The 13197-nt window shown below is 35.9% G+C and overlaps 1 protein-coding gene across 1 annotated transcript in view; it reads right to left on the minus strand.

Annotated features, from left to right (window-relative positions):
* Window positions 1–207: 207 nt before the first annotated feature.
* The window catches only part of rnf13 (ring finger protein 13), a 28220-nt gene continuing 15230 nt past the window's right edge, over window positions 208–13197 (minus strand). The window contains exons 6-10 of the mRNA XM_051095158.1: window positions 13002–13092; window positions 12574–12679; window positions 12051–12144; window positions 3050–3130; window positions 208–1121 (exon numbers count right to left, since the gene is read on the minus strand). Coding sequence (XP_050951115.1) covers window positions 769–1121; window positions 3050–3130; window positions 12051–12144; window positions 12574–12679; window positions 13002–13092 — 725 coding nt within the window. The 3' untranslated portion in view covers window positions 208–768. The remainder of the gene's footprint in view (window positions 1122–3049; window positions 3131–12050; window positions 12145–12573; window positions 12680–13001; window positions 13093–13197) is intronic.

A 13197-nucleotide genomic window follows, 5' to 3' on the forward strand; every position in this document is an offset into this window, starting at 1 on the left:
AAACAAAACCAGACAATACAACACCGAACACATTTCAAAGCAGAATAACTGGCTGTAGCATCGTTCGGAGAAACAATTAATTGTGAAATAAGCATGTTTTCTACATTTCTGCAAACATATAGTAATTTTATGCTTCATAACAGTCAAAAACAAATTACAGCATTTTTAAAACCAAATGCTGGATGACAAATTGACACACAAACAGCAAAAGGTGTAGTATTTTATTCATGAAGAAAAATGAATGTAATCTACTTAGAAACAAAGGTGAGTGAAAGGTATATTTACAGTAAAGCAACATTAAAAGGCAACAGACATCAGTAACAGTTCACTGTGTTATCAAAAAAAAAACCTTCGACTCCTACTTACCCAACTTACTTCCTACTTACAGTATATAAATGATGTGTTATTAGCTAACTACACTTCCAAGATCACTCGTGAGTGACCGGTGTTTGGAACGACTCCTGTTAATGATCAAACTAAAACGGTGACGTCAGTGTCGCTAATAAAGTCTTATCGTGTCGTATAAAACATGCAGTTGGTCGCGATCGAATACACTTCTTGAGATGAGTTTGGCAGCAAGCGCTAATGATGTTCCCAAAGGTGACGTTTCACCCGGTTGGCGAAATTTGCGCAATTTCTCACTTCTTTTTCGAGGGAATCGTGATTTATAAAATTTCGCTGTGTAGTATTGCCGCACGGTGAACGTTAAACAGATTGGTGACGATAAACTGTGAACACTGAGAGTTCGAGTTAGCGTCGGTTGGCGTCTCAAGCGTTAGCCTCCATGTCGTCGGGACGCCCCTGCTGCAGCTGTACGACCACAGTCTCGACGGTAACCTCCTCGTCGCTGTCGGTGGTGTCGCTGCGCTCGTCGTAGTCCGAGGACTCTGCGTCGGGATGGGACAGCGAGCCGGACATGGTGCCGAAGGAATGGGCGCTGGTCGAGGCCAGGGATCGCAGTAGGGGTGTGTTTTCTGACACTTCGTTCTCTTCGCCGCCGCTGTCGCCAGACTCGGAGTCTGAGTCGGAGTCGCCGTCAGACGGCACGACCTTCTGCTTGCACACGGGGCAGGTCTTCTTGGTTTTGGTCAGCCATGGGTCCACACACTTGCAGTGGTAGGCTGAGGATTGGTGCAGAGAGAATTAGATGAAAGTCCTTTTAAATTTAGTAGTAATTTACAATTCCACCAAATAAAACAAATTAATAAAATAATTTATTATTAATAATATTATATAATAAAACTGATTATCTCCCATGAATATACAGTGTACTTAAATGTATAAATATATACAATAAATATCTATTAATAGTTAATATAAATTATTCTAATTATTCTGCACTTTAATGTCATATTTTTTTCCCCCAAAAAATCTAAATCTTTTTTTTTTCTATCATATATTTAATTTAGTTCATTTATTTAATTTGTACATTTTTTTTGGTAACAAAAACTGCTCTTTTAATTTGTCTAGAAATGGACAAATAAATAATACATATTAAAGTACATATATATTTTTTTAATATTTGAATTTATATAGATTATACATATGTATTTTATAATATTTAAATTGATATACATCAAATATACTAAATATTTTAATTATTATTCTGCACTTTTATGTCAGGTTGTTTCTTTAAAATGAAAACAAAAATCCTCTTTTTTAAGTAAAAACTAATTTAATTTTAATAAATTAATCTTAAAGCTGGCGTACACACATCTATATTATAAATATTTTTATACATGCACAACAAATGTATTTTATATACTTTTTCATACATATAAAATATTTTTGTTATTATTTTAAATTTATATTTATAAACATCTAATATACATTATTTTAATTATTCTGTAATTTTGTCATGAGGTTTTTTTTACATTTATATATATATTTACATTTATATACATCAAATATACTAAATATTTTTTTCTACATATATTTTTAATATTTAAATTTAAATCTATACGTTTTATATGTAAATTTATTTTACGTTTTTTAAACATATTAAATATTTTTATATTTACATACATCTAATATACAAATTAAAATTATTATACTGTACTTTTGTCATGAGTTGTTTCTCTAAAAAATGATAAATCAAATTTTTTTCCTATCATGCCTTCATTTATTTATAAAAATATTTTTTTTATAAATATTTTTAAATAATTATTTAAATGTATGTTTTTATAAAAAAAATCATTCATATTCTGTACTTCTATGTCCTGGGTAAATTTTTTCATAACTTGCCTTCATTTATTTATTTATTTATTTTTTTTTTTTTCCTATAAACAATTTTATAGGAACTGCTCTAATTTTAATTAAAAATTAATCTTAAAACTGACACACACAATTATATAGTATGAATATTTTTAATAGATGTAAAATGTATTTTATATACACACAAACAAATATATATTTATTAATTATGTAATTAAATATAAATTATTAAATTAAATATAATTTATACTGAAATTAATATTTACATACATCTAATATACAAATAATTTTAATTATTATTCTGTAATTTTATGTCCTGGGTTAATTTTATTATTATTATTATTATTATTATTATTATTATTATTATTATTATCTTTTTATTTTAATATATATCTTTAAAAAAAAAAAAAAGAATAATTTTCATTAAAAAATAATCTTATATATTAGATTATGTCCAAGTTGATCTTTTATTTTTAATTTTTAATTAAAAAAAAAAAAAAAAAATCTTTTTGGACATTAACTGGTTTGGAAGGTTTTTACAATGCCTGTCTTTCTTTCTTTCTTTTTTTTTTTTTTTTTTTGATGTGGTTTCAACAAATGGTCTAAATGCTCCATTTGCACCACAGGAAATCATTTAGATAAATAACTAGTAATTTTGTTTATAAAAAACAAACAAATTGCATTGATAGTAGTTTACACTATTTTTAACATTATTTTCTTTGGTTATTAACACCAAAGAAATTTAAATATGAAATATTTAACTGATTTTGCAAGTTTAATTAATTACCAAACTGTGTGATTTTCTGATTAAGGCCCGAATGAGACAGACACTCACCATGTGAGCAGGGAAGAACCCGCAGCTTGTCTCCCTCCTCATACTCATCCAGACAAATAGCGCACACGTCATACGAATCACCTAGAAGGAATTAACACAAACATAAATTGAATTAATATACACATTACATTCATATAACTTTACTAAAATGGTTTCTGATTTTCACACACAACGTGCAGCGTTTGCTTTCAGATTGTGGGTTTGGCGGATGAAGGAAAACATTCCAGGCTCAATAAGTCCAGGAATTTGTGCAGCCCTCCTTTAAATTCCACTGGCTTTTTTCAGGTTTCTTTCCACCAATGAAGGAGCCGCTGCGCTGATGCTCAGTGTTTATACAAGGGGTAAACGAACACAAACGGCCATGGCTGCGCGTGACCGTATATGGAGACGCTCATATCGGTCACTGCAGGATGTCACCGACTCCACGTTTGGTTGAAGAGTTCACAGAGACGGCGGATTTGGATCTTACTAGTGCATTGTTTACAACACAGAACAACACAACATGTGAACCAATGACCTTGTGGACCAAATTCTTCTTTCGTTCTGACCTGATGATATTTACGGTTTAAGAGAAAACAAGTATCTACTGGGTTACATGTTTGAAATGCACTTCATAGTACGGTTAACCATTACCATGTTCAAACTGCTAGCCAGTATTCCTGATATATTTGTGCCAATTTTAAAGGAGAAGTCCACTTCCAGAACAACAATTCACATATAATGTACTCGCCCTCTTGTCATCCAAGATGTTCATGTCTTTCTGTCTTCAGTCGTAAAGAAATTATGTTTTTTGAGGAAAACATTTCAGCATTTTTCTTTATATAATGGACTTCATTGATGCCCCGATTTTGAACTCCCAAAATGTAGTTTAAATGCAGCTTCAAAAGGCTCTAAATGATCCCAGACGAGGAAGAAGGGTCTAATCTAGCGAAATGATCGGTCATTTTTTTTTTCGGAAAATAAAAATTTGTATACTTTTTAAGCACAGAAGCTCGTGTAGCACAGGCTCTGGGATGCGCGTTCGCTACGCTACTGAATCAAGTCGAAAGGTCACGTTGAACGTAGGCGGATCTACAGACCCAGTGTTTACAAAGCGAACGCACAAAGACCAAGAAAGTGCAAGTAAGTCAAATGCTGTTTACAAACAAAAAGCTACAACGATGTCTACAAACAAGACAAAACTATAATGCTGTAAGAAACAGAAAAGATTAATTCATTGTTTACCTGGTCTTTAGTCTATGATTAGCTCACCTCACCTCTTATCTGACAAGTTTTCGGGTTTGAGCCATTTGTTCATCACGTGACAGCCCCATAAGATGAACGACTCGAAAAACCCGAAATACAGAACATAATAGGATGTTGCGCATGCGCAACTGAACGAATCACTCCCCGAGATGACTCGTTCTTCCCGAGTCACATTAAAGATTCGTTCAAAGAACGACCCATCACTAATTCGTAGCATCGTGAACGCGCATCCCAGAGCCTGTGCTACATGAGCTTTTGTGCTTGAAGTATACAAATTTTTATTTTTCAAAAAAAAAAATTACAGATTGTTTCGCTAGATAAGACTCTTCTTCCTCGGCTGGGATCGTTTAGAGACTTTTGAAGCTGCATTTAAACTACATTTCGGAAGTTCAAAATCAGGGGCACCAATGAAGTCCATTATATGAAGAAAAATCCTGAAATGTTTTCTTCAAAAACCATAATTTCTTTACAACTGAAGACAGAAAGACATGAACATCTTGGATGACAAGGGGGTGAGTAAATTATTTGTAAACTGTTGTTCTGGAAGTGGACTTAACCTTTCAGATGTTTTGTGAATACAGGCCCTGATTCACTTCAACCTGATTCATAGATTTATAAGTCTGATTCATCAATTTGTCAAATTTGTATGAATACATTTTTTTTTTTTTATTACTTGCAAAACATGGTGTAATATTTTAAACTTTCATTCAATGTTTAATACTGATATTAAAAATATCTTACAGTTTCATTTCTTGCTTAAACATTTTGAATCTCTACTTGACATTCTTTGTTCATATGAAAAAAAAAAAAGAAGAATATTTTAAAAACAGTATTTTAATAAATTACTATTTTTATATCTCTCAAAGGTAATATACTGAGATTCTCGGTCAATTAGATGACATTACACAGTTAGAAAGAGTATGAAATATTTATAGCCAAGAGTTCAAATCTTAAGGTCTGAATCCCTGAGATGTTTTATCTGCATGCACCGCACCAGCCTGCAGTAAAGCAGAATGCCTGTGAGTGCCAGTGTGTTTTCCGCTCTGTGTCGTATAACGGTCATGACAGCAGCTGTGTTTTCTGAGTCTGCGGTCCAGCTGCACCGTCATACGACAGGAAAAACCCACCCGACCCGCTGCTCTCTCTCTCAGCGAGGCAGACTGCAGCGGCCGGCAGAACCGATGAATCAGCACAGCGGCAGGATGAAGAAAACCAATGAGTCAGCAGAGGCACCATGAGCGGGAACCAGAGGAAGGTGAACATCAGGGTGAAATGCACACGTTAGCTGGCCTTCATCTGCGTGATAGAATTCAAACGCCTCTGTAATGCCGAAACGGATGACACAACTGCTTGTGTTAAGAAAGATAGGGGATAAGATAATCTTTCTATACTTAGAAAGGACTTATCATTCATGCTTTGAGGTAAATTGAAAAAAAAAAAAAAAAAGTAAAAAAACAAAATACTGATACTGTGTTGATACTACACATAATATTGGATTATAATATCGGAAAAAATGCAGCACCAGTATCTGGTTGATACTCCAACACAGTAGGTGGTGCTATTGGACCTTAGCGCCGATGCCACCCATCATAAAGAAAACTGAAGATGATGCAGCATCTATTACTGTCACATAAAAGGCACTCTTTCACAACCAAAAAGTTTACTACACTATAAAAAATAAAAAAAACACAATTTGTTGAGTCAGCTTAAAATAATTTGTTACCCTGCTGCCTCAAAATTTTAAGTTCAGTCAACTCAAATAAGTTTAGTCAACTTGAAATGTTAAGTTGTACTAAGTAACAACTTAGATATTTGTGTTTGCTAAACTTAACAGATGGGTAAGTAACCCAGCTGCCTTAAAATTGTTGTCACTTAGTATAATTTAACATTTCAAGTTGAATAAACTTGAGTTGACTGAACTTAAAATTTGAAGGCAGCCAGGATACAAATTATTTTAAGTTGACTCAAAAAACAGCCACCTGGACAGCTGCTGCAACAATCGGTTTGCATAACCAAAGAATTTCTGCACAAACTGTCAGAAACCGTCTCAGGGAAGCTCATCTGCATGCTTGTCGTCTTCAACGGGGTCTCGACCTGACTGCAGTTCGTTGTCGTAACTGACTTGAGTGGGCAAATGCTCACATTTGATGGCGTCTGGCACTTTGAAGAGGTGTTCTCTTCATTGATTGAATCCCGGTTTTCACTGTACAGGGCAGATGGCAGACAGCGTGTATGGCGTTGTGTGGGTGAGCGGTGTGCTGATGTCAACATTGTGGATTGAGTTGCCCATGGTGGCGGTGGGGTTATAATATGGGCAGGCGTATGTTATGGACAACGAACACAGGTGCATTTTATTGATGGCATTTTGAATGCACAGAGATACCGTGACGAGATCCTGAGGCCCATTGTTGTGCCATTCATCCACAACCATCACCTCATGTTGCAGCATGATAATGCACGGCCCCGGCAAGGATCTGTACACAATTCCTGGAAGCTGAAAATATCCCAAGTCTTGCATGGCCAGCATACTCAATAGACGTCACCCACTGAGCATGTTTGGGATGCTCTGGATCGGCGTATACGACAGGGTGTTCCAGTTCCTGCCAATATCCAGCAACTTCGCACAGCCATTGAAGAGGAGTGGACCAACATTCCACAGGCCACAATCAACAACCTGATCAACTCTATGCGAAGGAGATGTGTTGCACTGCGTGAGGCAAATGGTGGTCACACCAGATACTGACTGGTTTTCGGACCGCCCCCAAATACAGTAAAACTGCACATTTTAGAGTGGGCTTTTATTGTGGCCAACCTAAGGCACACCTGCACTGTAATCATGCTGTCTAATCAGCATCTTGATATGCCACATCTGTGAGGTGGATGGATTATCTCAGCAAAGGAGAAGTGCTTACTAACACAGATTTAGACAGATTTGTGAACAATATTTGAGAGTAATAGGCCTTTTGTGTACATAGAAAAAGTCTTAGATCTTTGAGTTCAGCTCATGAAAAATGGGGGTTAAAACAAAAGTGTTGCGTTTATAATTTTGGTCAGTGTATTTTAATAGTTATTGACCTTGGTGTGGACAAGGTTTTAAAATGGCAGACGACAAAACTCTAGCACAAACTTTTAATAAACAAAATGTCATTGTGTGTTGATGTAGATGCTAATTATTATAATTATCGTTAACGTTCTTGGCATGAATGGATATTTACACACTTGAACACACATTAACAGTTCTTATTGCATGTTTTTAAACAGTTATGTTTACAAATCACAAATGTGAACGTTTTTAATTTCATTAATACCGTTTTTTTTTTTTTTTTCCAAAATCTCTAGATGTTGCAATAATGTTCATATTCATAATATTCATATGTAGTGAAAATCTGATATCGTGACAGGCCTATTTAAACATCAATCAAACAGACAAACTTCCACCCTCATTTCCATAAGTTTTGCATAAAGAAAATAAAGCCTATATCTGAACCAATTTTAAGTAAGAGTCCTGCTGGTAGCATTCCTTTGTTGCAGATAAATTATCCACATGACATCTGGTAAATATCCACTATGGAAACAATTACAAATGACCTTTACGCCGATATGACTTTCATTTGCTCTGAACATCTGAAGCGTAAAAGACAAATCGGACACGTTCTGCTACCGCCTGCCCGCTGGCTTTAGTAAATCTCGCACCTTTCATTTGTTTGAAAGTGGATACGTGAACACAGGTGTCTGTAACCTGAGTCCCAACCACAGAGTTTCCTTATACTCAGTGAAAGTGACGTCCGACACCTTCTTCAATAGGAACGTCTCCAGCATCTGCTTACAAGTTTACAGGCAAATGCATTTCTAATGCCAGCACTATGACTAAGCCGAACAGGATGCTCATTCAAGCAGGCACACAGTGAATGGTCAATGGTCACGGTGTTGATTTGGTTGTAAAATGGCTTGATGATTCACTATGAGGAGGTGGAAACACTGAGAGCTCCAGCGTGGGAGGGGAATTCCACATTTTACCCACATTTGTCACGTGTCCACAATGCAAGGCTGTCCGTCCAGCATGGATGACAGCAAATACTGATGGACCAGCAACACGACAGCTTCACAAGAAGTTAGCTAAAAAAAAACATGGGATTTTCCCACAAGTTGCCAATCAGATTTAAGTAAATTTGACTAGGCTCTTTGACATTTAAGTTCAGTAAACATTTTGCACCTGATGTTAACGTTTTACAACTAAAGTTTGTTTTACAACAAGTAAAACAGTTTTTGTTTTTCAAAATTATCCATTTTTTAAAATAATATACATTTCAGCAGTGTTGAGGGTAACGCATTACAAGTATCGCAAGTTATGTAATCAGATTACTTTTCCAAAGTAACTAAAGTAAAAAAAAAAGTAATGCCAGTTGAATAGCACAAATATGTATTTAATCCCATTTTATTAACCACTGTCTTTGTTGCTGACCTTCGATGATCCAATTTAACCAATTTATTTATTGCTGAAGAGTGCTGAACTTTTTCGACATGAATTCACTTTTCCTTCAGCCTGAGGCTTATTTATTTCAGTGCAAGGGCTTTTACATATGCCATAAAGTAATCTTTTTTATATTAAAAACAAGCAAGCAAGCAACCCAGATTTAAAAAGTAACGCAAAAGTAAAGTAGCGCATTACTTTCCATAAAAAGTATCTAAGTAATGTAATTAGTTACTTTATTAGGCATTAAAGGAGATGTCCACTTCCAAAACAAAGATTCACATATAATGTACTCACCACACTTGGGGATGTTCGTGTCTTTATTTCTTCAGTCGTAAAGAAATTATATTTTTTGAGGAAAACATTTCAGGAATTTTCTCCATATAAAAGACTTCTATGGTGCCCCGAGTTTGAACTTCCAAAATGCAGTTTAAATGTGGCTTCAAATGATCCCAAATGTGGTTGTAAACGAGTCCAGCTAAGGAAGAAGGGTCTTATCTAGCGAAACGATCGGTTATTTTCATAAAAAATACAATTTAAATACGTTTTAATCTCAAATGCTCGACTCGTCTTGCTCTGCCTGAACTCTGTTTATTCTGGTTCAAGAGAGTTAGGGTATGTTGAAAAACTCCAATCATATTTTCTCCCTCAACTTCAAAAATCATTTCAAAATCATCCTACATTGCTGCAGAAGTACCGACCCAGTCTTTGCAAAGTGAACATGCAAAGAAGATCAAACACCCTTTAAACTACATTTTGGAAGTTAAAAATCGGGGCACCATAGAAGTCCATTATATGGAGAAAAATGCTGTTTTCCTCAAAAAACGTAATTTCTTTATGACCGAAGAAAGAAAGACATGAACATCTTGAATGACAGGGGGGTTAGTACATTATACGTGAATCTTTGTTTTGGAAGTGAACGCAATATCACAATGCATTACTTTTAAAAGCAACTTTCCCCAACTCTGCACTTCAGTATTTGTCTTTTTGCTTTGAAATGAGTTATCATAGCTAAATGAATTTAAAATGTACAGTTTAAAAAACTGATTCGCTGACATAAATCAAACATGTTAGATTTTTTTAATGGCATCTGAATCAGATTCTAGAACTATTAAAATTTCTCATTCTGGTGAGTCGTCACAATTGAATGGTCAAACAAATCTGCGATAATTTTACACTACCGTTCAAAAGTATGTTTTTGAAAGAAGTCTCTTCTGCTCACTAAACCTGCATTTATTTTTTTAAAAATACAGTAAAAATAACACAATTCAGAAATATTATTATAATTTCAAATAATTGTTTACAATGTGAATATATTTAGGTGTTTAAGCACATAGCGCTGAAACCCTATTGTAATTGTTAGAATAGTCACAGATCAGCGATCTCCACGTAAAAACTGATCGTGCAGACCAAACCGTAAGTCGTAGAGTCTTGAAACTTGGAGGGATGGTAGTATTCAAACCGCCTACAATGGCACCAAGGCTCGCCCCAATTGCCCTGACGGGGGCGCTACAGCGATCAAAAGTACGAAATAACTCTTAAACCCGTCAGTTGCAGGCTCAAGTGTCTAATGTTGTTGGAATCTTTTGAAAAAACTACTTTTGCGAGCTAGTTCTAGTTCTTTGCTCTGTTGAAACCAAACCAGTGCAGAAAGACTCTCTGGAGAGTGAATATCAATAATTAACAAAAAAAGTTGAATTTTGGAGCTTGGCCACTTGGTGGCGCTATAAGAGAGGAAAAACTTAAAAATGGCTATAACTGCGCAACCATTTGTCCTATCAACATGAAAATCAGTGTGCATGGTCTTGGTCTGAAGTACCACAAGTGTCTGTAAGAATATTTGCATATCTCAAAAAACATGGCCAATGGCTGACCAAGTTTGAGCACCTGTTTGACACTGGAACGAAACTCTGTGGGCCTGTTCGATTCACTGCCCCAAAGGTCTGAGAGAAATTTGAAAGAAATCGGCCACTGAGGGGTAGTACTGCATTTTTCAAGAGTGTAAACGACTGTACATCACACGGTTTTTTACACGTGCACGATATTTGTATCATACGATAGAACTCTTCATTCTGGACAACTTTGCCTCTAGAACCATTACTGTCAATCAATTCATTTGTTACTTTTGCGAACTAGTCCTAGTCCCCTGCAGTATAATTCTCTGGACTCTCTAGGTTGATAATTATCAAAAAATTGTTGAAATTTACCCTTTGGGAAGCTATTACGGGGTCCTTTAGAAAAGGGGCCTGTCCAAATTTACCCAAAATCCTATAAAGCCTAAAAGAAAACTCAAAACTTCACGAAACCTGCTGAGCACATGCAGGAGGTGATTTTAAACAAGCATGCAAAGTTTTAAGGGGATCAAACCACAGCTGGCGGTATAATAATCATGAATGTTAAAAAACATATTCTATGGTAGGTTGACCAGACGGGCCACTTTCCGGGGACACATTCAGCACAGGATTTCTAAATTGCCTAAAATAACCAGATGTTGGCCGTTTGCGCTGCACCGATCGATCATTGTATGACATCAAACTACCGCGAGAGTGATTCGAAAGCATGGATTTGCCAAAAATGCTTTTTTAATCATTGATTTAGGTGGGTACAGCCTTGCTAAATGATATGTAGTCTTTTTCCATATATGCTTAAATGCCCTAAGCAAGTGGTTTTCAAACCGGTCCTGCGAGCACCCTCAACGCTGCACATTTTGTAGGTCTCTCATGTCTGACACACCCATTTTAGGTCTTGCTGTCTCTAATAATGAGCTGATGAGTTGAATCAGGTGTGATACATGAGGGAGACATAAATGTGTAGTGTTGGGGGTGCTCACAGGACCCGTTTGAAAACCACTGCCCTAAGCGATTAAACCCGGATAATCGCTGCTTGCAGCTATGTTTCAAAATGGAATTTATTTCTGCGATTAAAGCTGAATTTTCAGCATCATTACTCCAGTCTTCAGTGTCACATGATCCTTCAGAAATCGTTCAAATATCCTGATTTGCTGCTTGAGCAATATTTATGATTATTATCAATGTTGAAAACAGTTGTGCTGCTTCATATTTTTGTGGAAACTTTGGTATTTTTTTTCCAGGATTCTTTGATGAACAGAATGTTCAGAACAATAGCATCTATTTGAAACATTTTGTAACTCTTGATCAACTTTTGATCAGTTTAATGCATTCTTGCAGAAGAAAAGGGTTGATCTTTTTGTATGTGATGTGATTTATGTGAACCCTAAACCACAGTGCATTCTCAGTGTCAGATCTAATTTAAGATGTATCTTACCTTTCTTAAACTTGTGAATTGGGAGTTTCTTCAGCTGGTCTTTGCGTAAGCGACTTCTCCTGGCTCTATGTCTGTCCTGTACAAACTTTGTGATCTAAGATTGAAAAGATGTAAACATCTCAGTCAAGACGAATATTAGGGATGCACCGAAACGTATCGGCCAAAATGCTTGCGCGTTTTGTCAGTAAAGCCGGTTCTGTAATCAGCGGTAAATGCCATCAGGTGCGTGATTTCACGTTGAGCCGTATATACTACACACTGACGAGCTGCGCAAATCCATGTTCATTATCAGTGTGAATTTGCGCAGCTCGTCGGTGAACAACGGCTGTGTGTAGTATATACGGCTCAACGTGAAATCACGCACCTGATGGCATTTACCGCTGATTACAGAACCGGCTTTACTGACAAAACGCGCAAGCATTTCGGACGATACGTTTCGGTGCATCCCTAACGAATATATTTGGTTGTTTGCTTGCGTATTTGTTTCTTTATTTTTTTTACATTACGCACAATCACGACTCACCATGAAAACTACAATGAGGATGAGGCAGATTCCAACAATGATGAGGAATGGGATCAGATAATACTCCAGAGGCAAACTGAAGTCCGGCATGAGAATCACATGACCACTGAAAACACAAAGCGTGCATTTCATACAACAGGTCTTAAAAACAGACATTAATACTTATAACTTATGTGTGTAATGTATCATTTTTATTAGACACATATATATTTTACTATATATAATTAAATTTATCAACCATTTATCAAGTCAGTAATTTTAGTGTGGAAAACTGTCAACACTTCACATTTTCAGACTTTGTATGAACAGCAGACTTTTTATGTTGTCACATGACTCTTGGAGCCCCAACGCAGTTGAATTCATCAGATGTTTCTGTTAAGTAACCATCTGAACAGTGAAGTATTCAGTAGTGAAATAGGATCCCTCACCCTTTCTCGTAAATATAATCCTCTTTGAGAGAGTTGGCCGCTTCTTCACCAATAAACACTGAAGGAATGTCAATCTGCTTCAGAACATCCACTGCAAAAAACGTCAAATACAAACGTACATTAAGACACTAAACGTGACCAGATTTGATTCTGATTCACTTGATTCTTTATCCAAATCCATGTAAAATGTGTTTTA

This window comes from Labeo rohita, chromosome 22 (genome assembly GCF_022985175.1).
Source record: "Labeo rohita strain BAU-BD-2019 chromosome 22, IGBB_LRoh.1.0, whole genome shotgun sequence".
Classification (NCBI taxonomy): Eukaryota; Metazoa; Chordata; class Actinopteri; order Cypriniformes; family Cyprinidae; genus Labeo; species Labeo rohita.